Source organism: Crotalus tigris, unplaced genomic scaffold (assembly GCF_016545835.1).
Source record: "Crotalus tigris isolate CLP2741 ecotype Arizona unplaced genomic scaffold, ASM1654583v1 scf7180000024460.1087499, whole genome shotgun sequence".
Classification (NCBI taxonomy): Eukaryota; Metazoa; Chordata; class Lepidosauria; order Squamata; family Viperidae; genus Crotalus; species Crotalus tigris.
The window spans coordinates 19130-44883 of NW_024100630.1; the positions used below are offsets into that span (position 1 = coordinate 19130).

The 25754-nt window shown below is 44.6% G+C and overlaps 1 protein-coding gene across 4 annotated transcripts; it reads right to left on the minus strand.

The window, feature by feature from the left end:
• Positions 1 to 11896: 11896 nt before the first annotated feature.
• Positions 11897 to 24302, minus strand: LOC120303088 (zinc finger protein OZF-like). 4 transcript variants are annotated; one of them, XM_039332252.1, is made up of 4 exons: positions 23974 to 24302; positions 22634 to 22760; positions 15767 to 15898; positions 11897 to 13757 (listed from the first exon to the last, which is right to left on the minus strand). In XM_039332252.1, exons 1-4 carry the CDS (start codon positions 24265 to 24267, stop codon positions 12277 to 12279), a joined length of 2034 nt encoding a protein of 677 aa, XP_039188186.1. In that variant the 5' UTR covers positions 24268 to 24302; the 3' UTR covers positions 11897 to 12276. The 4 variants fall into 4 exon arrangements, with proteins under 4 accessions (XP_039188186.1, XP_039188185.1, XP_039188188.1 ...); XM_039332251.1 differs by having other exon boundaries at positions 15758 to 15898; XM_039332254.1 differs by lacking the exon at positions 23974 to 24302 and adding an exon at positions 23577 to 23875 and having other exon boundaries at positions 15758 to 15898.
• Between the last annotated feature and the right edge of the window lie 1452 nt (positions 24303 to 25754).

Sequence of the window (25754 nt, forward strand, 5' to 3'; positions counted from 1 at the left end):
CGAAAGTTGTTATCACGGATGGGTCAAGCTCATTCCAGAAGGAGATCCAGTTTGTTGCTACAAGTGTGTTCTTTGTGCAGAGGGGACCATCTCCACTCAGGAAGGTGGGAATTCTAGAGGGCTGGGGTTTCAGTCAGTTCTATTATCCATCTGTGCATCCTCATTTCTGTGCCCAGTTGATGGTCACATAAAAGTGTGGCTCAAGATCATGAGAACATGGAGTTGGAGCGTGGAGATGAAGTCACTGTTGGAAATCTTGTGCAAAGTTGTTGATGAAGATTCTCAATCATCCAGTTAGATTTGTCTGGAAGTTGAGCCATGACAACTGGACTTCTTTTCTTATTGGTTTGAAACATTTCATTGGTCATCCCAATAGCTTCTTCAGTGTGAGGAAGTTGGTTAAGGAGACCCCATATCTTATATGGAGGCTAAAATATATAAAGAACAGTTGCTGGAATTGGGTATGTCTAGTTTAATGAAGAGAGGGACTAGGGATGATATGATAGCAGTGTACCAATATCTCAGGGGTTGCCACAAAGAAGAGGGAGTCAAGCTATTCTTCAGGACAAAAAGCAACAGATGGAAACGAATCAAGGAGAGAACTATTCTATTCTATTCTATTCTATTCTATTCTATTCTATTCTATTCTATTCTATTCTATTCTATTCTATTCTATTCTATTCTATTCTAATTTCATCCCTGTTCTGTTCTATTCTATTCTATTCTATTCTATTCTTGTATCCTTCAGGATGGTTTCATTTATCACCTAATCTGAATATGCTCATTAGGACACACCTTTTTTCAAATCTGAATAAATGTGTGACTCAGAGAGAATTAGATTCTGCCTCTTTCTTCATGCCAGGCCAGGCCTACTACTCCTGCTTAACAAGTAGTCAGAGATCAGTTGGGATGTAAATGTGCCAATTCCTAAACACTCTAGTGGTCATCAAGTGTGGTCTCCTTGGTGAACCTGTGGTCTTAATCTTCCTGGGCACTGAGGAAAGAACAGCATCGAAAATGGGGGACAGATTGTGCCTGAGGCCTCCACTTCTACTGAGTGAAGGACTTTCCACCAGCATAAATGGATGCCATCACTTGTGCAAAGTTAGGAAAGAAAAAATAATTTGTTTCTCTAAGCAAGATATCTGGCATTTCTGATTGACTGATGATTTGTGTCTTAAATGGGCACTCTTCAGTAATTTGTACGGAAATATATTTGTTCACAGTGTTCTTCAGAATTTTCTCCAGCACCAATATTCAAATGAGTCAATACTCTTCCTATCCTGCTTCTTTTAAGTCCAACTTTTACAAGGACATATATTCAAATTTGCAGCTACTAAGATTGTTGGCCAAGCAGCCTCTCTCTCTCTCTCTCTCTCTCTCTCTCTCTCTCTCTCTCTCTCTCTCTCTCTCTCTTTCCTCTCTCTCTCCCCCTTTCCATCCTCCCTCATGATCACACTCCCTCTCAATTTGCAATTTCCTAAAAAAGTATCAAATGCTTGGAGTAAATACAGATTCTAGTCAGAGAGTATTGTGGTGATTGATGAATGAATGGATGGAATATGATGGAATAATTTAAACTTTTACTCTTGTTCTTTGCAGATGCAGATCAGTGCATCAAATGCCCCAATGATCATCACCCAAATGAAGATCAAGATCAATGTATCCCTAAGATTACAGTGTTCTTCCATTACAGAGAAACATTGGGCATTATCATGGTTTCTTTGGCTTTGTCCTTATCCTTAATCACTGGCTTCATCTTAGGAATCTTTATTAAATATTTGGAGACCCCAATAGTCAAAGCCAATAACCGGGACATTTCTTACATCATTCTCACTTCCCTCCTGCTTTCCTTCTTGTCCACTTTTCTCTTCATTGGACGGCCAAGCAAAGCCACTTGCCTCCTCCGACAAACAGCCTTCAGCATCATCTTCTCAGTGGCGGTCTCTTCCATCCTGGCCAAAACGATCACAGTGGTACTGGCTTTTCTGGCCACAAAGCCAGGGAACAAGATGAACAGATGGCTTGGGAAGAGTTTTGCCAACTCCATTATCCTTTCTTGTTCTGCTGTCCAGATAATCATTTGCTCCATCTGGCTCAGTGTCTCTCCACCTTTTCCTGACTCCGACATGTACTCCCAACCCAGAGAGATCACCCTGCAATGCAATGAAGGCTCTGTCGCCATGTTTTATGTTTCTCTGGGCTACATGGGTTTCCTGGCCACCATCTGCTTCACGGTGGCTTTCCTGGCCAGGAATCTGCCTGGGGCCTTCAACGAGGCTAAGCTGATCACCTTCAGCATGCTGGTCTTCTGCAGTGTTTGGGTTTCCTTTATGCCTGCCTATCAGAGCACCAAGGGGAAGTCCATGGTGGCCGTGCAGGTCTTCTCCATCTTAGCCTCCAGTGCTGGTCTTCTGGTCTGCATTTTCTTTCCCAAGTGCTACATTATCATTCTAAGGCCTGATCTGAATACAAAAGATCACCTGACCACAAAAAGGAAAGATGGCATCTGAATCTTAAATATTTAAGGAGTGGTTCGTTTATTCTGAAGAAGCAATGCTTCTTCCAATTGGCATATGAGGCGCTGTTAAAATAAGCAATTTTGCATGGATCCTCTTTCTTTTCTGAAATTCTTTTAGAGGGTTTTTTTGGTGGGGGGGGGCAAGTATGGCCAAGTGGTTAATACACTAAGCTAAAAACCAGGAGATTGTGAATTCTAGTCCCATCTTAAAATGTAAAAGCTGGCCGGGTGACTTTTCTTCCTAAGCCTACAATCAGAACAGAGCTGGAAGGGATTTTGGAGATCTTCTAATCCAACACCCTGATCAAAAAGGAGACCCTATACCATTTCAGACAAGTGATTCTCCAGTCTCTTCTTAAAAACCTCAAGTGATGAAGCACCCACAATTTCTGAAGGCAAGTCAGTCCACTGGTTAATTGTCCTCGCTGTTAGGACATTTCTCTTGAATTCCAGGTTGCTTCTCTCCTTGATTATTTTCTATCCATTGTTTCTTATTCTGCCCTCTGGTTCTTTGAAAAATAAATACCAGGCTCATATGACAATCCAGTCAATCAGTTCCTGTCCCAAAGGATCAACACTTGATCTCAAAAAAGCAGACGCTTCACTTGCAAAGAAATGTTAGGAAGAATAAAAAAGAACCAAAACAGGGCATTAAAAGAGGGGCCAGGATCAAAACAAATGTCCCCGTTAATTATGTACAGTACCAGCGGCCCCTCCTTCTTCAGCTCTGCTGTGCCTGAGTGGTAAGGAGGTCTCTGAAATTCATCTCACAAACAGTTGTTTTTGTTGGGCACATTTTATAGCCTGCTGCTTTTTTTTGCCTGTTTAGCCACCAGTAACAGAAAATGAGATATTACAGAATTAAGAGTTTAGAAGGCTCTGGGCACATGAGAAAAGGGAAACAATTATCTGATTGGAATTAAAGGAGGACATAAAGGTTCTACTGCACCCTGGTGGTAGGAAGGAGTTCGATCCTGTCTGGCTCAAGGTCAGCAAAATGTGCTGATTTTGTAAGCCGCTTAGGGCTGTAAGTCATTATAGGTCTATTACTATTATCCTTCCTTCCTTCCTTCCTTCCTTCCTTCCTTCCTTCCTTCCTTCCTTCCTTCCTTCCTTCCTTCCTTCCTTCCTTCCTTCCTTCCTTCCTTTCTTTCATCTTTCCTTCCTTCCATGGTGCGCAGGGGTTAGAATACAGTATTGCAGGCTAACTCTGCTCACTGCCAGCAATTCGATCCTGACCAACTCAAGGTTGATTCAGCCTTCCATCCAGCCTTCCAGCCTTCCAAGGTCGGTAAAATGAGGACCCAGATTGCTGGAGACATTATGCTGACTCTGTAAACCACTTAGAGAGGGCTGTAAAGCACTATGAAGCAGTGTATAAGTGCTACTGCTATTGCTATTTGTTATCTCACAGCTGGCAAAAATGAATAGGAAGAGCTGAGTTGTCTATGCAGCGTCTCTTCCAGATGTTAATTGAAAAATCCAGATTTGGTTGCAGGACACTCTCTTTCCCTCATTTGAAGAAGGCAAACACATTTCCTCCAATCTTTAGACACCTCCCCAATCCCAAAGTTATCATAATAAACTGTGTATGTATAATTTCTGCTTCCTTGATTTTGTCCAGCCGCCTAAGGCCAGCATAACCCCCACATTTCACTGAAGCCTGCACATATTACAGGTCCTTGACTTACAACAATCCATTTAGTGGCCGTTCAAAGTTACCATGGCACTGAAAAAGGTGACTTATGACCGTTTTTCATACTTACAACCATTGCAGCATCCCTATGGTCACGTGATCAAAATGCACTGATTCGTGTTATGGCAGTGTCCTGGGGTCATGTGATCACCTTTTTGTGACTTCTGAGAAGCAAAGTCAACGGGAAAGCCAGATTCGCTTAACAAAATTGTCACTAACCTAACAACTGCAGTGATTCACGTAACAACTGTGGTAAGAATGGTCATAAAATCGGGCAAAACTCTCTTAACAATTGTCCTGCTTAGCAGTAGATATTTTGGGCTCAATTGTGTGGTCATAAGTCAAGGACTATTGTTGTACGTGTACTATTATTTTGACTCTCACTGAGCCTTGTCAGGGTCTCCTCTAAGGCAATCACTGAGGACAAGTTTGTTACCCCCAGTGTTGCTGCTGTTCTCATTTTTACAATGGCCAGATAGTTACAGCTGCCTTAACATGGCAGAAGAACAAAATTGATATGTACGGTATCTCTAGTTTAATGAAGAGAAGGACTAGGGGCTGCCACAAAGAAGAGGGAATCAAGCTATTCTCCAAAGCACCTGAGGGCAGGAGAAGAAGCAACGGAGGAAAACTAATCTGTTTCCACAATGTAAAATCCGGTCACCGCGATGTTGAGACTCTAGAACAGTGGTTCTCAACCTGTGGGTCGGGACCCCATTTGGGGTCAAATGACCATTTCACGGGGGTCGCCAAACCATGCTGTCCGCCATTTTTTCCCTTTTCCCTAGCTGTCCTACTCCCTCTTATTGGTGGCCACACCCACTTGGGGGTCACCACAACATGGGGAACTGTATTATGGGGTCACGGCATTAGAAAGGTTGAGAATCACTGCTCTAGAAAGAGTACAGAGAAGAGCAACAAAGATGATTAGGGGATTGGAGGCTAAAACATATAAGGAATGGTTGCTGGAATTGGGTATGTCTAGTTTAATGAAGAGAAGGACCAGGGGGGGACACGATAGCAGTGTCCCAATATCTCAGGGGCTGCCACAAAGAACAGGGAATCAAGCTATTCTGCAAAGCGCCTAAAGGTAGGACAAGAAGCATTGGATGGAAACTAACCAAGGAGAGAAGCAACCTAGAACTAAGGAGAAACTTCCTGACAGCTAGACCAATTAACCAGTGGAACCACCTGCCTCCAGAAGTGCTGAATGCTCCAACACTGGAAGTTTTTAAGAACACACTGGACAACCATTTTCTGAAATGGTATAGGGTTTCCTGCCCGAGCAGGGGGTTGGATTAGATGACCTCCAAGGTCCCTTTCAACTTTATTATTATTATTATTATTATTATTATTATTATTATTATTAATCATGGAGAGGAACAACCTGGAACTAAGAAGAAATTTCCTGAGAGAACAATTAATCAGTGGAACAACTTGTCTGCAAAAGTTATGGATGCTCCAACACTGGAGGTTTTTGGGAAGAGATTAGACAACCATTTGTCTGAAGTGTTATTGAGTTTCCTTCCAAGCAGGGGGTTGGACTAGAAGACCTTCAAGTTCTCTTCCAATTCTGTTATTATGAACATTCACTTAATGCTCATTCAAAGTTAAATGATGAGCGCCCCTAGTGCTTACGAGCAAGTCACAAAGTTACGAATATTACAGCACCATGGCAGTAGTTTGCCATTACGAGTAACCGCAGTGGCTCTGCAACATTCACCCTGGTTATTCCCTTTCTCCCAACCCCCACCCAGGTATCCCTAGGCACCAGGCCTTCAATACTCACCCTGCAAAGATCGAGATCCTTCGCTTTCTTGGCTGCTCCAGGCCTTTGGTGCATTCGCAGAGAATGGAGGCCAAGAGTAACGCAAGAACATGCAAGATCAGTGGAGCGAGATCTCACGCTACTGGTCTCGCGTGGTCTCATGGTACTTTAGGCCTCTGTTTCCAACAGAGAACAGAACCGAAGCTGGGGGACACTTCCCCATGCCTCTGGAGGCTGGATCCAGGCACCGGAGATCTTTTTCAGGCCACTGCAGCCCGGATCTAAGGACAGGGGACGCTTCTGTGTCCCCTCATGGCCCAATCTGGGCTCTGGAGGCCTTTTCCAGGCTGCTGCCACTGGATTTGAGGCCAGGGGATGCTTCTGCACACCCCACATGGCCCAATCAGAGCTCCAGAGGCCTTTTCCAGGCCCCTGGTACCCAAATTTGATGACGAGGAATGCTTCTGCAACCCTCCCACAGTACAATCCGGGCTCCAGCGGCCTTTTCCAGGCTACTGCCACCCGGATTTGAGGCCAGGAAATGCTTCTGTGCATCCCGCATCCTTGCCTGGACGGGGTGGGGGTTACAGAAGCATTCCTCAGCCTCAAATCCAGGCGGCAGCAGGAACTGCGGCAGAGAGGAGATGGGTCTTTTCCAGGTGAGTCTGGCGCGGCAGGAAGGGAGGAGGAAGCATGCAGTATCTTAGTGGGTTGGGGAGGCCTTGGGGGCCTGTTCCAGCACTAGGCCCTCCATGGCCTTTCCCACCCTGAGATACCTCATATTCACTTAATGAGCCGCATGCGTTTTAACGAGCAAGGGAGTGATCTCGTACCTTGAACGAGATTCACTCTATGAGTTTTCAAGTTACGAGTGGAATGGGCAGGCTCCATTTCATTCATAACTCGAGGACTACCTGTACATGGATATCCTGCTATTGGCGAATCCTCTTTGAATGCACAGTTCTCTCACTGCATTAAAGCAACTAGTGTGTTTATGTTGTTGTGACACTAAGTTTCTTGTCTGTAGCGGCTACTGAACTTAATAATAATAATAATGATAACAACAACAATAATAATAATAATAATAAAGTTGGAAGGGACCTTGGAGGTCATCTAGTCCAACCCTCTGCTCAGGCAGGAAACCCTATACCAGTGATGATGAACCTTTTAGAGACCGAGTGCCCAAACTGCAACCCAAAACCCACTTATGCATCGTCGTGTGCCGGGTTGGTGTGGCTCATTGGGTGGGTGTGGCCCATTGGATGGGCGTGGCTACAGTGGTCACAGCAGACTGAGTGGGACTAAAAAATTCAATCAATCAATTCCAACTTTGCAAGATCTTTTTTTTCCTGCGAGAAGTTGAAATTGACTGATTGAACCTTTTTTTTTTTTTTGTATACAGCGGCAGAAGCCTAAAGCGAAAAGGTTTTATAAAACCCAGCTGAAGGCCTAGGACTGGGGCAACAGCGTGCATGCCCAAAGAGAGGGCTCTGAGTACCGCTTCTGGCACCTGTGCCATAAGTTCGCCACCACTACCCTATACCATTTCAGATAAATAGTTGTCCAGTCTCTTCTTAAAAACTTCCAGTGTTGGAGCTTTCGCAGCTTCTGGAGGCAGGTTGTTCCACTGGTTAATTGTTCTGTCACGAAATTTCTTCTTAGTTCCAGGTTGCTTCTTTCCTTGGTTAGTTTCCATCCATTGTTTCTTGTCCTGCCCTGAGGTGCTTTGGAGAATAGCTTGACTCCCTCTTCTTTGTGGCAACCCCTGAGACTTGGGACTCGGAGTTGAGATTTACCACTGTGCTTCGTGAAAAGTCTGTCAGGAATTTGTGGATCTGTGCTGGAGGATGGCCAAAATATACAAGTTCAAACCAGGCAAAACAGACCTTGTAAGGAACAATTTCCTTCTCTGGGTGAATGGCATTCAAACCATTCTGGAAGGGGTCATGCTGCTTCTAAAATTTGTAGTGTTGTAGTATAGACCGACAAGCTGCCTCCTCTGTTGTAGTGTGTAGTAATAACCATATCAGGCTATTGCGTAACCTGTTGAACTACTTGGTTAGAAACAGTCACTATCCTAACAATTATACTGTAGATCTAGGCTACTACAGTGGTCCATACACAGGGCTGCCCATGTAGACCATTTTCCAGTATTCTGTCACCTTTTCCTCAAAGAGTTGAAGGGCCCCAAGAGACTCTCCCAACAAGTGCATACCTTTGTTTTCCATAGAGGGCAGACAGACTAACAAGAAAAACGGTCAGACAAGACGTCTGAGCCCAGGGCAAGCAGTCAATGTGAATAAGTACCGTATATTCTGGCGTATAGGACGACCCGGCGTATAAGACGACCCCTGATTTCGACGCTGAGTTGCATGCCTAGAAAGTCATCTTATACGCCAGAAACTACCGTTATTTCCGGCATACAAGACGACTCGGCGTATAAGACGACCCCCGAGTTCGGCACCGATTTCAGCGCTCTCAAAAGTCGTCTTATACACCGGAAAGTACGGCATTTAAGACAAACCTCCCCCTCAAGGGAGGGAGGGAGAGAGAAGCATATTTAGGCCTGTAGCCCTTGAGCTTCCACAGAGGAAGAAGCAGGGAGAGAAGGGGTTCTGCCAGAATTTTGCTGGGATGATTTTTGGTGAGGGGGTTTGGCTGGAATCCTGAAAGTTGATGGTGAGGCATTTATCTCAGACAAGGTTAGAAATTGAGGAGTTAGAATAGCCCTGGAGCTATTTGGCTGAGGGAAGAAGAGGCAGGGAAAGGAGAGAAAGGGGTTTTGTCAGCTTTTGGCGGGAAGACTTTTGAGGCGAGTGGGCTGGAATCCTGAAAGGAGAGGAGACAGCAGAGGCAAGCTGACCCAGATGAGTGTGCGAGCCAATGACCAGAGGGGGCACCAGATGCAACAGAGGCAAACTGACCCAGGTGAATGGGCAAGCCAGTGACCAGAGGGGGCACCACACACAATGGAGATGAAGTCACTGAGGCAACTGGGCAAGCCAATGACCAGAGAGGGCACCAGACATACCAGCAGACAGTGGAGATGAGCTGACCCAGACAAGTGGCAAGCTAATGATTAGAGGGTGCACCAGACACGACAGAAGCAAACTGACCAGGCGAGTGGGCAAGCCAGTGATCAGAAGGGTGCCATACACCCCAACAGAAAATGGCGGTAACCTGAGTTGAGCGAGGGGAGATACCTGGGTGAGAGATCCAAGAGGACTTACTTCCAGAACAACGGATATTGAGACACCTGGTGACTGACTGTGTAGCCTGAGTACCTGTAGAAAGGGGGTAGAGGAATCTGGACTTTAGCAGACCTTTCAGGGGTAGTGCTACATTACAATAAAAAATAGTTGAGATTTACCTGATTTTCATATTGCTTCTTCTTGAATATCATGAACATCAGGTAAATCACAATTAGTTCCACTCAACCAGATCCAAACTAAGCATGGCAGGTGCCAATTCTGGAAATACAAATGGGAACTGGTCAATAATTCCAACTATGACTTGTGGGAACTTCCCGCAATCTTTACATCATATTGTGATGGAATCCCACCTCAGAAGGTTCCCTCGATCTCTGGAAGAACTACATCACCTTAAAGGTGAACTAGATACTCGGCTATAGGCTTAGCCACTCTAGTAACCACTTGCACATAATTTAATTTTATTCATAATTGTATTCATCATTTGTATTGTGCATTTTTAAAATAATTCACTGTATTGGTGGTTTATATTTTGATATCCATTTTACATGCTGTTTTTGTGAATTTTAGGCACTCATGCTGTATTCTGTTGGGCCACATGATATAAAATCTACCTGATATTGGATTCCTAGTCTGAAGAACTCACACTCCCTCTGGAAAGAAAGGAAAGCATGAAAGCATGTGGAAAGAAGGAAAAAAACAAGGAAAGAAAGAAAGCATGTGGCACAGTGAAGACCAATGTATTTATTACAATCGATATCCATAGAAAAACAAACTCTTGTCTCGGATAGGGCAAAACAACACTACACAATCAGCAAACTTTCATATTCTCTATTATACATCCTTGGACAGGAGATCACAAAGACAGGAGATGGGGAAGAAACAAAGAATTCCAAATAACTCTCAAGACAACTGTGTTAACTACACAGAAATTAAAGAAAACAAATAAAACACAAGTTAAGCACATCTCAACTACAGCATGTTCATCCTAATTTTTAAGTTGGTTGAAGAGAATACAGAATAACAGAGTTGGAAGAGACTTTGAAGGTTTTTAAGTACAGAGGTCCCCAACCTGTGGGCCATGGCCCACTACTGGTCTGTGGCCTATTCACAACCGGGCCCCGTGAGTGGCTGGCTGGTGCATGTGTGTGCTTATGCACAGCCCCACTCACTGAGCATCTCGGGCACTTGTAGCCCCACTCACATGAGCATCATAGGTGCTCTCTGACCCACTCATGCGAGCAACAGGTACATACACATGCACGAATGCACACACCTGCCCCTCCCACAAAACCATCCCCTCTTTCCCTCCTCCCCTCCAGGCCACCAATCCAGAAAGGTTGGGAAACTCTGTTCTAGTACAACCCCCAGCACAAGCAGGAAACCCTATATCAGAGGTCCCCAACCTTTTGGGCACCAGGGACCGGTTCCATGGAGAGAGGTTTTTCCACGGACTGGAGGGTACGTAGTTTTGTGTGCTGCCTGCATCTCATGAATGGGGCTTTGCTTGTTTGTACAGAACGGTTGCTGGCATGCCACAGCCCAGTACTGGTCCATGGACTGGGGATTGGGGACCCCTGCCCTATATCACTTCAAACAAATGGTTGTTCAATCATTTGTCAGGGAACAATCCAGAGTTTTCATACTGACATCATAGGAGGAATTACAGACATGCAAAATGTTTCGGATTTGAGCAAGCTTGAATTTGATGTATTTCAAGCATGAAATCATTCTTTCAAAAATAAAAATGGATCAACTCTGAACTTCAGGCCCTGCTCTGTGTGCAAAATATGTGTTTCCAAAATGGTCTGCCTGAATCTTGCAACAAGCTGTTTTTGCTCCAAACAGGCCGTAAAAAAGTGAAAGATCGTTCTGAATTTAAAGCAGTTTAAATTTAAAACATTTGCATATTTATTGTATATAGCATGTTTATGTGTGTTATGTATGTGTACATTTTTGAGAGCAAGCAACAGAATTTCATTTTTTAATGCGCCAGTGTGCCCACAGTAAAAAATGACAATAAAGGTTATCTGAGCTGATATTTATGGTTATAAAATACAGAAATCCAAGCAGATAAATTATTTTTTATTATTACTGGTGAAATTTATGTGGTAAGTACCACTTGTAATAAAATACTCCTACTACTCATTGAAGATTGTACTATATTGTAGGCAACTGTATAGCTGTCCTTTGGTACCCCATGTCCTAGCAACTGTACCTCTAGACTATAGGTAACCCTTGACTTATAACCATTTGTTTAGTGACCGTTCAAAGTCACAATGGCACTGAAAAAAAGTGACTTATGACCATTTTCCACTTACAACCCATAGTTACATGACTAAAATTTGGATGCTTGGTAACTGGCTCATATGTCAAATGCTGGGGAAAGCAGAAGATTCAGGTAGTTCAAATGAGTATAAGCTTAAGTTCTCTACAAGAATCTGACCAACTAACGGTCAAGAGAAATGAGTGTGAGATAAGAAAAGCATTCAGGGCAGGCTGGGTTTAGATCTTTTGCAGGCATGCAGGAACTCGAGACTTATGACATGTTTGACTCCTCCCGTGGGCTCATCCTGGTCATCTCCTACATCATATTTATGACAGTTGCAGTCACCTGGAGTCATGTGATCCCCTTTTGCAACTTATCCAACAAACAAAGTCAATGAAAAAGCCAGATCATTTAACAACCATATTAAGAACTGCAGTGGTTCACTTAACATCGGTGGCAAGAAAAGTTGTAAAATGGGGCAAAACTCATTTCACAATTGTCTTCCTTAGCAACGGAAATTTGGGCTCAATTGGGGTTGTAAGTTGAGGATTACCTGTAAAACACATTTGTAAACTGACACTATTCACTGGATCAGCCTTGGAGATGATTGAGATTGTAGTTCATGTAAAATGGAACTATCTCATTCCAGACTGGTTTCTGATGGCCTATGGATTCTTTCCTTGCCATCTATAAAATTCAAAACATTAAAAAAGGGGGTAGAAATATTGGTTTGAACGAACAGTTCCCCAGTTCCAGAAACTAACTGAGCATGGAATTTAAGTGCCAATTCTCTACTGAAAAATCCAACTGCTGTCACGGCCAGGGAACTGGTGGCTCAGTAGTTGAAGCTGCATTATCAATGCCACCAATTCCTGCTACCACGGGAAATGAGGAGGGATGTTGCGGGTTGTAACTGACCAGAAACTGACCCTCTGATTTGCATGGTTTTTCTCCTCTGTGAACCCGCTGGTGAGCAATAAGGTGAGTCCATTGCCGGAAGTTTTTCCCACACTCCGAGCAGATATAAGGTTTCTCCCCCGTGTGGATCCTCTGATGTCGAGTCAGGTGCATCCGTTGAGTAAAGTTCTTTCCACACTCAGTGCAAGCAAATGGCTTCTCCCCAGAATGGATTCTCAGGTGTAAAGTGAGAGTACTGCTATAAGCAAAGCTTTTAGTACACTCGGAGCACTTATACGGCTTTTCATCCGCGTGAGATTTCTGATGATACAACAGACCACTATTCTGAGAGAAATTCTTGCCGCACTCTAAACATATGTATGGTTTTTCCAACGTATGCCCTTTCTGATGAGTCATTAGACTTGTCCACTGCCTGAAGTGTTTCCCACAGTCTGGGCACTCGTATGGTTTTTCTCCAGTGTGGATTCTCTGGTGTCGAGTTAGGTGTATCCGCTGAGTGAAGCTCTTACCACATTCCGAGCAAGCGAACGGTTTCTCCCCAGTATGGATCCTCTGGTGTAATACAAGGGTGCTGGTACACGTGAAAGTCTTTTCACACTGAGAGCACTTATATGGCTTTTCCCCCGCATGAGTTCTCTGATGATAAGACAGACTGCTACTCTGACAGAAGCCCTTTCCACATTCCGAGCATTTGTAGGGTTTCTCCTCCGTATGTAGCCGCTGATGCGCGTTCAGGTTTGTCCACTGGCTGAAACGTCTCCCGCAATCGGCACACATGTACGGTTTCTCCCCCGTATGGATCCTTCGGTGGGAGGAGAGGGTGCTACTGTGGTTGAAGCTCTTTCCACACTCTGTGCACTTAAATGGCTTCTCGACCGTGTGGATTCGTTTATGTTTGGTGAGGTTGCTGTTATCAATGAAGCGCTTCCCGCACTCAGGACATTTAAATGGCTTCTCTCCTGAGTGGGTCCTCTGATGGCCAATCAGGTGATGACTCCGACTGAAGCTCTTTCGGCAGTCCGAGCACTGAAATGGCTTCTCCCCTGTGTGGATTCGCTGATGTACCATGAGGTGCATCTTGTCTTTGAAACCCTTCCCGCACTCCAAACACTTGCACAGCCTCTCCGATTCCAGGACTTTGCTTGGGGTTGCAGGACTGGAGATCTCAGCCAATAGCTTTCCACCAGAAGAGGTGAATTCCCCAGTCTTTCCGGCCAGATCTTGATTGTCTCTCTTTCCCGCACAACCTCCTTGCTGCACCTGGAATTCATTAAAGCTCACTGTTTCAGGTGAAATGGGTCTTTTTCTTCTTGTCTGATATGGCAGAGTTTCTCTGCTCTGCTCTGCACTATTCGTAGTATTCTCTTTTTCGTCACCTACAAGAACAAAAAGAGAAAGACACCAATGGAGAAAGAAATTCGGGGTGAACTGCAGACGAGACAAACAGGAGACAAAGAGAAATAAGTACCGTAAATGCCGGCGTACAAGGCGACCCGGCGTATAAGACGACTCCCGTCTTTATAGCCGGGCCGCATTCCTAGAACGTTGTCTTATACGCCGGAAACTACCAGTATTTCCGGTGTATAAGACGACACGGCGTATAAGACGACCGCCGTCTTTGGCGCCGATTTCAGCGCTCGCGGAAGTCGCCTTATACGCCGGCATTTACGATACTGAACATTAGGTTCTACATGTTGCCACTAACTGCTATCCAGTAAGCCAAGGATAAAACTTGTCAGGTGTATGTATGTATATATGTACTGTGTTTCCTTGAAACTCAACATTATGAAAACCAAGATCATGGCATCCGGCCCTCTCAATTCCTGGCAAATAGATGGGGAAGAAATGAAGGTAGTGACAGATTTTATTTTCCTGGGCTCCAAGATCACCACAGATGGGGACTGCAGCCAAGAAATTAAAAGACGCTTGCTCCTGGGGAGGAAAGCTATGGAAAATCTAGACAGCATACTAAAAAGCAGAGACATCACTCTGCCAACAAAAGTGCATATAGTCAAGGCCATGGTTTTCCCAGTTGCAATGTATGGCTGTGAAAGTTGGACCATAAGAAAGGCTGAGCGCCAAAGAATTGAGGCCTTCGAACTCTGGTGCTAGAGAAGACTCTGGGAGTCCCCTGGACTGCAAGGCGATCAAACCGGTCAGTCTTGGAGGAGATCTACCCTGACTGCTCTTTAGAAGGCCAGATCTTGAAGTTGAAACTCAAATACTTTGGCCACCTAATGAGAAGGAAGGACTCACTGGAGAAGAGCCTGATGCTAGGAAAGACTGAGGGCAAGAGAAGAAGGGGACAACAGAGAATGAGGTGGCTGGATGGAGTCACTGAAGCAGTAGGCGTGAGCTTAAATGGACTCCAGAAGATGGTAGAGGACAGGAAGGCATGGAGGAAAGTTGTCCATGGGGTCGTGATGGATCGGACACGACTTTGCAACTAACAACAACAATGTATGTATGTATGTATGTATGTATGTATGTATGTATGTGTTGGTTGGTTGGTTGGTTGGTTGGTTAGTTAGTTAGTTAGTTAGTTAGTTAGTTAGTTAGTTAGTTAGTTAGTTAGTGTATGGCAATGGTATAATAGCCAGGAAATTATAGTGTTAATACGAAGTTGTTTCTTGGTTGCTTAAGACTGCTAGTCTATTTGGTTCGTATTTGTGCACTATCCAGAAGTGCACCAGTGGGGTGAACCATCTCCGCACTCAGAATGGCTCATAAGTGTTCTGCAGCATCATTCAGGGCTTTTTCTCTCCACTGATGTCGCTTCACGTTCAGGCATCACATTCGAGTAGGTCTAGCACCGATTGAGTTCGTACTTCTGCACGAAGCACCATTATTTTTTCCTACCGAAGTGATACCTATTTATCTACTTGTACCCAGCAGGCTTTCAAATTGCTAGGTTGGCAGAATTCGAGGCAAGTGACGGGAGCTCACCCCATCACGCCGTGCTAGGACTCGGACTGCTGGAGCACAGGCGTTTTAAACCACTGAGCCACTGCACCTCATTGTATGTGTATGTGTGTGTATGCAGGTCACCACACACGCCAACTGATTTTGCAACTGGGCAAGAATGTCACAGATTTCAGTAAGATCCTCTTTCGACTAGTCTTGGAATAAAATAACACCTCGGAAATTGCAAGAACAATTTTTCCCAGCCTGGTTGTGATGAGTTAATTCAGGCTGAATCTCTTTGAAGGATGGCAAATGTTTCTGCCCAGATTTCTTACCACCTAAGCTGAGTTGCTGTTTATGAGACAAACTATGAACTGTGATTCGTTCCAGCTCCTGATTGTTTATATCGAATGTCTCATCCATTTTTTTCCAAGCCTCCCCCCAAAATCTTACACCTCCCCACCCAAGTTACCTGATTGACCTGATTGACCAGTATCCCACTGACCAACGGATAAATTGCCTCTAAAATTGTCTTCTTCTTCCTTGAAGCCTTCAGCTGGCAAATCTTCGTCTATCCTGGAGATCTGGTCCGATCCCAGAGCCAGAAGTATTTCTTTGACAGAAAATCAAAGGAAATACATGACTATGTATATAAAAAAGGTGATACGTTTATAAAAAGTGCTATGCATTTCTAGCTCTTGAGTGGTAAAAGCAGGAAGGGAACAAACAAAAAGGTATATAAATCCTCCCATTCCCCACCATCCAGTCAGAACTAAAGAAGCTTCTTGGATGAGAAGTGAAATGCCTTCCAAGAAAAACAAGAAAGTGCAATTGTCTCCTGAAAAAAAACATGTTTGGAAGAAAGTTGCAAATGTCGATTATTGATCACAAGGCACCGTGAATGGGTGTGAACGGATTGCCAAGCCCCCAGATTGCCCATCAGGCGACTGTGAGGTTGACAGGACAGTCAGAACTCTGGGAACAAGTTCTAACTACCATTCCTTCAGTTCAGTAACAGCTTTGACAGTTCCTACATGGTGCTGGAGAAGACTCCTGCGAGTCCCCTGGATGCAAGGCGTTCAAACCAGTCAGTCCTAGAGGAGATCAACCCCGACTGCTCTTGAGAAGGCCAGATCCTCAAAAAAAATTCAGATATAATATAGAATTAGAGAAATGGGAAAAAATATGGGAAATAAACATAATGACATGGTTCCGAAAAGAAGCAGCTTTTCAAAGAACTTTGGGGCTTATTTACCTTAAAGAATCCTTTTATTTCTGCATAGCTTTGGCACACGAAAGTTAAGCCAAAAACTGAATCTTCCCTCCCCCAATCACCCATAACAAAGCATAATTCACACCCTCATTCTGCAATCATCAATCACATTCTCCAATTAATGTGAAGGGTGAAGTACCTCTCCCGGCAATACTGTGCTCAGATATTGTTATGGGTAGCTGCATATTTTCCCATCCATTACTAGTATTATCTGCTTTAACTCTAAAAATACTATACAGGCTAAATAAGAAACAGGCTTGCTTCTTCATATATGGCAAGCAAGAACATCTGATGTTAGCAGTCTTGACACATAAAATTGACTATGTCAGCGGCATTCAAGGAAAACCAGTTTAAGACGTTTTACATCTTCCACCAGCAAAGCTTGCCAACATGTTCCAGAACAATTCGCCAACATGTTGGAAATGTAAAAAAGTACATGGAACATATTATCATTTATGGTGGACATGCCCAGTTGCGAAAAAATACTGGATTACAATAAGAAGATGGATCGAAGAAATAATAGACCAACCCGAAGACTGAAAACCAGAGATCTTTTTGCTGGGTATTTTAAACAGAAAATATAGTAAAGAAATACGGTACTTAATTTTACATATAACAACGGCAGCAAGAATAGCATACGCACAGTTCTGGAAAAATGAGAATATACCATCAGAGGAAGAAGTGATAAGAAAAATCCTGGACTGAGAAGGACAAATTAACAAAAGAGATAAAAGAAAAGGAAGACACAGAGTACTATCTAATATGGAACAAGTGGTATGACTGGTTGGAGACTAGAAATAATAGAGGAGAATAAATGTGGAAAGGTCAAAAGTGGAAAATGTGTGTATAATAATGTATAGTAATAATAATATGAAGATGGTAGAGGACAGGAAGACCTGGAGGAACATTGTCCATGGGGTCGCGATGGGTCGGACACGACTTCGCAATTAACAACAACAACAATAATAATATGTATTATTCTTAGTATGAAGTATAGTATGAAGGAAGAAAAATGCAAATAAGAAACAACGGGGCAACAAGGACAAATATTCTAAAGAAGACTAAGGGGGGGGAAATGTAAATAATAGAAGATTACCGTTACAAAATTGCTGTTAAAAAAAGGGAAGGAGTATATACTGTGTGTGTATGTGTGTTATGTTTTGTTTTGTTTTGTTGATTTAAAATAAAAATTAAAAAAAAAGAAGGCCAGATCCTGAAGTTGAAACTCAAATACTTTGGCCACCTAATGAGAAGGAAGGACTCACTGGAGAAGAGCCTGATGCTGGGAAAGATTGAGGGCAATAGAAGAAGGGGACGACAGAGAACGGGGTGGTTGGATGGAGTCACTGAAGCAGCAGGCGTGAGCTTAAATGGACTCCAGAAGATGGTAGAGGACAGGAAGGCGTGGAGGAACGTTGTCCATAGGGTCGCAATGGGTCGGGCACGACTTTGCAACTAACAACAACAACATGAAGGTCGTATGTCAAGGACCAACTGGGAGTATCACTGCATTCTCTACAGCAGTGTTTCTCAACCTTGACCATTTTAAGGCATGTGGACTTCAACTTCCAGAATTCCACAGCCAGCAATGCTGGCTGTGGAATTCTGGGAGTTGAAGTCCACATGCCTTAAAATTGTCAAGGTTAAGAAACACTGCTCTATAACCCCATTACACAATTTAACAAGGGTGAACTAGAGATGTAAAATTTCCAAAAAGGTTGAAGCTGTGAGGAAAAAAAAAATGTGTTTTTTTTTTTCTTTTGGGAGGGGAGGACAAAAATGGAAATTTTGGACAAATTGAAAACAAAAAGTTCAGTGTGGAGTAGTTTTACAAATTGCATGAAAAGCAGTGTATATAAAAGTATTAAGCTTGCAATAAAACAGGTAACCACCCTCCTCTCACTCAAAAGCAAGCAAAAACAAACAAACAAGAAAGGATCAACAGGCAAACTAAACTATAGCCTTTTCCCTACAGTTCCCCCTAGTGGCCCAAATGCCTATTTCTCTTGTTTGAGAACTGCATTGGGAAGTGCAGTGTTCTGTGACTTAAATTGTATTCCAGGATTTGCTTGTCTTCATCTAAGACAGCTAAGACAGGGGTAGGCAACCTAGGCTCTTTTATGACTCGTGGACTTCAACTCCCAGAATTCCTGAGCCACCATGGCTCAGCTTAGAAACCTCTCCCTTTCCCCTCAGCATGGCTGGCTCAGGAATTCTGGGAGTTGAAGTCCACCAGTCATAAAAGAGCCAAGGTTGCCTACCTCTGGCCTAGGCCTAGGCCGCTTTATGACTGGTGGATTTCAGCTCCCAGAATCCCTGAGCCACTATGGTTCAGCTTGGAAACCTCTCCCTTTCCCCTCAGCATGGCTGGCTCAGGAATTCTGGGAGTTCAAGTCCACCAGTCATAAAAGAGCCAAGGTTGCCTACCACTGAGCTAAGAGAACTTGCATTTATTAAAAAGTTCACAAAACATCTCAGAAATCTTTCATTCAGGTCTTCATGTTATATAGTTTGAATACCATGTCATAGTTATGTTATTTATGAGCCGAGGTAGCCCAGCAGTTAGAGTGCAGTACTGCAGGCCACTTAGCTGACTGTGTTCAGCAGGCCAGCAGGTTCAAATCTCACCGGCTCAAGGTTGACTCAGCCTTCCATCCTTCCAGGGTAGGTAAAATGAGGACCCAGATTGTTGGGGGCAATGTAAATATATATATACATTGCTTACTGGTGTATACCGCTTAGAGAGTGCTTGCACTTAAAGTGGTATATAAGTCTCATAAATAAATAAATAAATACATTTATCATTGGAAAAGAACATATTCCATACTCCTTTTTTTTTTCAATTTTTGCAGGAAAAAACAGCTTTGGGGGAAAAGATGGGGAAAGGCCCTGGTTTTTTTACCTGAGTTTTTTTTCCAGATCTTCCCATCTCTGGGTTAACCCGATCAATTATGTCAAACCCTGTCCATCGCATGAAATGCTATACCTTACCCAGTAGTACAATCTGGTCTCTATCTAATCAAGTGCCCTTTTGCTGTTATAACCAACCAAATTAAAATAATCAGCATGCACAAATGACATCAATGCATGCTGATGCCAATATCCGTAACTGTGATCATTGTTTCAAAGGCACAAATTTGATTCTTGGAATGCATACACCTGAGCACAGAAAAAAAAATTACATATGATTCTTTCTGAAGAAATATGCAAACCAATTCCACCCCCTTCTTTTCATACATTAGAATCTGAATTAGAATAGAGCTGGAAGGGATCTTGGAGGTCTTCTAGTCCAGCCCTTTGCTCAAGCAAGGGATCCTATCCAATTTCAGACAAATGGCTGTCCAGTCTCTTCTTTAAAACCTCCAGTGATGAAGCACCCACAACTTCTGATGGCAAGCTGTTCCACTGGTTAATTGTCCTTGCTGTTAGGAAGTTTCTCCTCAGTTCTACGTTGCTTCTCTCCTTGATTAATTTCCATCCGTTGCTTCTTGTCCTGCCTTCAGGCGCTTTGGAGAATACGTTGACCTACCTCTTCTTTGTGGTAGCCTCTCAAATATTGGAATACTGTTATCATTGCATGGAAAGGGCTGTGATCATATGATTGCAGCCACCATTTTTTAAAATCCCGTCGGCAGTCAATCCTAATTTATATATTGAGATTCCAGAAAGAGTACAGAGAAGAGCAACAAAGATGATCAGGGGACTGGAGGCTAAAACATATGAAGAAAGTTTGCTGGAATTGGGTATGTCTAGTTTAATGAAGAGAAGGACGAGGGGGGACATGACAGCAGTGTTCCAGTATTTGAGGGAGTTGCCCCAAAGCATCTGAAAGCAGGACCAAAAGCAACGGATGGAAACTAATCAAGGAGAGACCCAACCTAGAACTAAGGAGAAATTTCCTGACATTTAGAACAACTTGCCTCCAAAAGTGGGTGCTCCAACACAAGACTGGACAAGAAGAAGGAGGAGGAGGAAAGGAGGAAGAAGAAGAAGAGGAGGAAGAGTGGAAAAATACTGATGCTCTGAAAATGCTGTGTCTTCAGAAGGTTTCCTGTTCTGCAGCTGCTGACCAATTTAGCCATCCTCTGTTTGAACCAGATCCTGTTTGTGCTAATGCACGTGTTCTGCTATAACTGTCTGGTATTCTTCCCTATGCTGACATAAGGATATACAGAATATAACCATGGAAGGAATACTATGTGGTCAGGAAATGTATACGTATTGAAAGGGCATAAATATGTCCTATGGAACCCCTTTTAGGGGTTCAGACCCTTTGCTATGTTTAGCTCTCTGAACCTGCGCAATAAACCTTCCCTTCCCCAAAGAGCTGGCTCTGGTCTCTTATTTCTACAACAGAAAGAACAGGACGAAGGAGGAGGAGGAGGAGGAGGAGGAGGAGGAGGAGGAGGAGGAGGAGGAGGAGGAGGAGGAGGAGGAGGAGGAGGAGGAGAGGAGGAGAACAGGAAGAAGAGAAGAAGAAGGAGGAGGAGGAGCAGGAAAGGAGAAGGAAGAAGAAAGAAGAAGAGAAGAACAGGAAGAAGAAGAGAAGAAGAAGGAGGAGGAGGAGGAGGAAAAGAAGAAGAAGGAGAAGGAGGAGAAGGAGAACAGGAAGAAGAGAAGAAGAAGGAGGAGGAGGAGGAGAAGAAGAAGAAGGAGAAGAAGGAGAACAGGAAGAAGAGAAGAAGAAGGAGGAGGAGGAGCAGGAAAGGAGAAGGAAGAAGAAAGAAGAAGAGAAGAGGAAGAAGAAGAGAAGAAGAAAGAAGAAGGAGGAGGAGAAGAAGAAGAAGGAGGAGGAGGAGAAGGAGAAGGAAAAGGAGGAGAAGAGGAAGAAGAAAAGAAGAAGGAGGAGGAGGAGGAGGAAAGGAGGAGGAGGAAGAAGAAAGAAGAAGAGAAGAACAGGAAGAAGAAGAGAAGAAGAAAGAAGAAGGAGGAGGAGGAGGAGGAAGGGAGCAGCAAAGGAAGATTTGCTGATCATTCTTTATGTTCTCCGATTTTATGCTTGGCTTTTCCTTTCTTTTTGGGGGGCGGCAGCAGACCCCCTCCCCTCCAAACTCACCCCGAGATGAATGGTGTCAATTATTCCTGACGTGCAATGGGCTTGAGAAACACTTCTCTCTTCCACCGGTACACGGGCGATGTCTCTCTTCCATCATGTATTCCCTAGCACGATGCCTTGTTTATTTGTCTGACTTAAAACGGTCTTTGCCGTCCGCCAAATTGTCCAAACTGATACAATTCCTTTTGCATCTGAAGGGCAGCGGAAACACCTGGCTGCCCGTGGTTGGTTCCTGTACGGGTAGTCCTCGACTTAAGACCACAATTGAACACAAAACGTACATTGCTAAGTCAGAGAGTTGTTCAGTGAACTTGTTGCCAGGGTTGCTAACTGAATCCCTGCAGTTGTAAAGTTAGTAACACGGTTGTTAAATGGATCTGGCTTCCCCATTGACGTGGCCTATCACAAGGTCGCAAAAGGGGATCACGTGACCCCCCGGGAACACTGCAACCATCATAAATAAGAACCAGTTGCCAAGCGTCTGAATTTTGATCACATGACCACGGGGATGCTGCAAGGGTCATAAGTGTGAAAAAGAGTCATAACTTTGAATGCTCACTGAAGGAACCCTTGTAAGTCAAGGGCTACCTGTACAAGGCCATCATGTTTTAACCTAGCCATGATCTTCAGTAAACACCCAGATGACAGTTAGAACAATTAACCAGTGGAACAACCTGCCTCCAGAAGCGGTGAATGCTCCAACACTGGAAGTTTTGAAGAAAAGACTGGACAGCCATTTGTCTGAAATGGTATACGGTTTCCTGCCTGAGCAGGGGGTTGGACTAGATGACCTCCAAGGTCCCTTCCATGATGATGATGATGAAATGGGATAGGTTTTCCTGCCTGAGCAGGGGGTTGGACTAGATGACCTCCAAGGTCCCTTCCAACTTTGTTATTCTGTTATATTATGTTTTTCTACGAGGATGTAAAGGTGAAATACAGAAATAACAGTCTCTTGCAAGGTACAATGTCTAGCTTAGGGATCCTTAAAATCAAGTACAGGAGAAAAGGATCCTTACCCAAGGAAGCCAGCGTCTTCCAAATCTCCTCTAGGACTTCTCGGTGTAAAACTCTTTGATCTGCATTCAGCAACATCCACTCGTCTTCTGTAAAATGCACCGCCACCTCTTCGAAGATTGCCAGAGCCTGAAAGCAAGCAGACTTCCTTTCTGATCATAGAAGTAGGCACAACTTAAGTTCCAAAGCACCAGAAGGCGAGGCAAGAAACAACGGATGGAAACTAATCAAGGAGAGAAGCCAACCTGGAATTAAGGAGAAACTTCCTAACAGTGAGGGACAATTACACAGCGGAACAGATTTTGCCTTCAGAAGTTGTGGGCGCTTCATCACTGGAGGTTTTTAAGAAGAGGCTGGAATGTGTGAAATGTTCTAGGGCAGGGGTAGACAACCTTGGCTCTTTTATGACTCCTGGACTTCAATTCCCAGAATTCCTGAGCCAGTTCATCACTGGAGGTTTTTAAGAGGCTGGAGAATCCCTTGTGTGAAATGTTCTAGGGCAGGGGTAGCATGGCTGGCTTAGGAATTCTGGGAGTTGAAGTCCACGAGTCATAAAAGAGCCAAGGTTGCCCAGCCCGGGGTTAGATGGAGCAATGAAACCTCTACGATTCCACTGAAGACCGTGAGAGCCTGAAATTTTTCCAAGGACACTGCAGCAAGTGTGGAGAAAAAGCAGACGGTTCCCATAACAAGTGAAATTGTTTACATGTACTATTGAGCCAGGAATTCTGGGAGTTGAAGTCTATGAGTCATAAAAGAGCCAAGGTTGCCTACCCCTGTTCTGGGGTCTCCTGCTTGAGCAGGGGGCTGGACTAGAAGACCTCCAGGGTCCCTTCCAGCTCTATTCTGATTGATTGATCCACAATCCACAAAGTCCTGCAGTTGAGCAAACCTTTCCAAAGTTGTATTTGCACAACAAGCTGAACTGGATCCATGGCAACGTACCCTGGATCTTTACTTCCTCTTCTGACCTCCAACTTCCGGCACTTTTGCATCGATATATCTAGAAACTACACATAGCAAGTCGCAATTCACCCTAAAGCGGCGGAGAGAAACCGGAGGGACAGGCAGCAGCTTCACCTCCCTGGGATGTTTTCCGACACCCGCACGGACCTCGAGTTGCCTACTCCACGTTTACTCGGAGCTTACAACGCAGACCTCCCAGAAGAGGCCCGTTTCAGAGATCCCACTCAAGAATCCGGGAAAGGGGGACACCCGCGGGGGCCTTTCTGTCTCTCGGATGCAAAAGCGCCCGGCTGGTCTCTCCCCTTCACCCCCCCCCCCACCTGATCGGCTCCCCCGCAGCCCTTTCCATCCCTCCACGGGAAGACCTGGCCCGCACCAGCGACATCATCATCATCATCCCCTCTGGAGCCGTGCTCGGTTTTTCGATCGCGGACCGGTCCCCCCAAGCGCGCAACGCTCTTCCCAGGCGTGGGAAAATCTGGGCTGCCTTTCCCACGGAGGGGGCGGGGCGACTCCCCTCGCTGCCTTTAACCCTGCGCTGGCCGGAGAGTCGGGAGGAGCTTCTTTCCCCGCCTCTTCCTCGGGGATATAGCCGGCAAAGGCGAGGACGCCGCCTTCCCTCACCCGGCACTCTACTGTGGATGGGGGTGGGGGGGACTCCTGCTCCCATCCTCACGCCCTGCAAATCCTTCCTTCCTTCCTCTTCTTCCCTTCCCTCCTCCTCCCCCTCTTCCTTCCTTTTTCCCCTCTCTTCCTTCCTTCCTTCCTTCCTTCCTTTCTTTCTTTCTTTCTTTTTCTTTCTTTCGTTTTCTTCCTTCCTTTCTTTTCCCCCCTCGTTTCCCACCTTTCTTTCTTTCTTTCTTTCTTTCTTTCTTTCTTTCTTTCTTTCTTTTCTTCCTTCCTTCCTTCATTCTTTTTCCCCTCCCTTCCCTCCTTTCTTTTTCTTTCTTTCTTCTTTCCTTCTTTTCCCCTTTCTCTCCCCTTCCTTCCTTCCTTCCTTCCTTCCTTCCTTCCTTCTTTTTCCCCTCCCTTCCCTTCCTTTCTCTTCCTTCCTTCCTTTCTTTCTTTTTCTTCCTTCCTTCCTTTCTTTTCTCCTCCCTTCCCTCCTCTTTCTTTTTTTCTTCCTTCCTTCCTTTCTTTCTTTTCCCCCTCCCTTCCCTTTCTTTTTCTTTCTTTCTTTCTTCCTTCCTTCTTTTTCCCCTCCCTTCCCTTTCTTTCTTTTCCTTCTTTCCTTTCTTTTCCCCCTCCCTTCCCTCCTTTCTTTTTCTGTCTTTCTTTCTTCCTTCCTTCTTTTTCTCCTCCCTTCCCTTCCTTCCTTCCTTCCTTTCTCTTTCTTTTCCTTCCTTCTTTCCTTTCTTTTCCCCCTCCCTTCCCTTTCTCTTTCTTTCTTCCTTCTTTCTTTTCTCCTCCCTTCCCTCCTTTCTTTCTTTTTCTTCCTTCCTTCCTTTCTTTTTCCCTCCCTCCCTCCCTTCCTTCCTTCCTTCTTTTCCCCTCCCTTCCCTCCTTTTTTTCTCTTTCTTTCTTTTTTTCTCTTTCTTTCTTTCTTTCTTTTTTCCTTCCTTCCTTCCTTCCTTCCTTCCTTCCTTCCTTCCTTCCTTCCTTCCCTCCCTCCCTCCCTCCCTCCCTCCCTCCTTCCTTCCTTCCTTCGCCTGACTAGGTAACATCATCAAGTGCTAGTTGCAATCTAGCACTGATGTTCTTCCCTAGTTTGGCTAATGAAAGGTCTGCAAGAACTCAAGCTGCGAGCTCAGAGAACACCAAGGCCCTCCCATTTCAACCCTGAGCTACAAATATTCTCCTTTATTAATAGTCTCCTTTATTGGTAGCTCTCCCCACCCACCCCCAGGCTGGAACAGTTGAAGAAATATCAGCTGGAAGGCGCCCTTTAAAAAAGAAGGGGGGGACTTTTGGAGTCTCCACTCAAGGGTTAAGGAAAGCGAGTCTGGAAGCCTAGAGGGACCACGAAGGAGGAGGAGGTCGCGCCCCCTCAGTGGGAATGAAGCTTTTGTGGTTCCATTCGCGGGGGGGGGGGGTGGGCGTCGAAGGACGCCGGGCTGCTAGGCCGCAGAGCTCAAGAGGCGAGGCTGGCGGATTTAGGTGGCAGAGGCCAGGCGACTGAGGAAACTCCGGAGCTTAATCCATTGTTGTTGCCGTTCA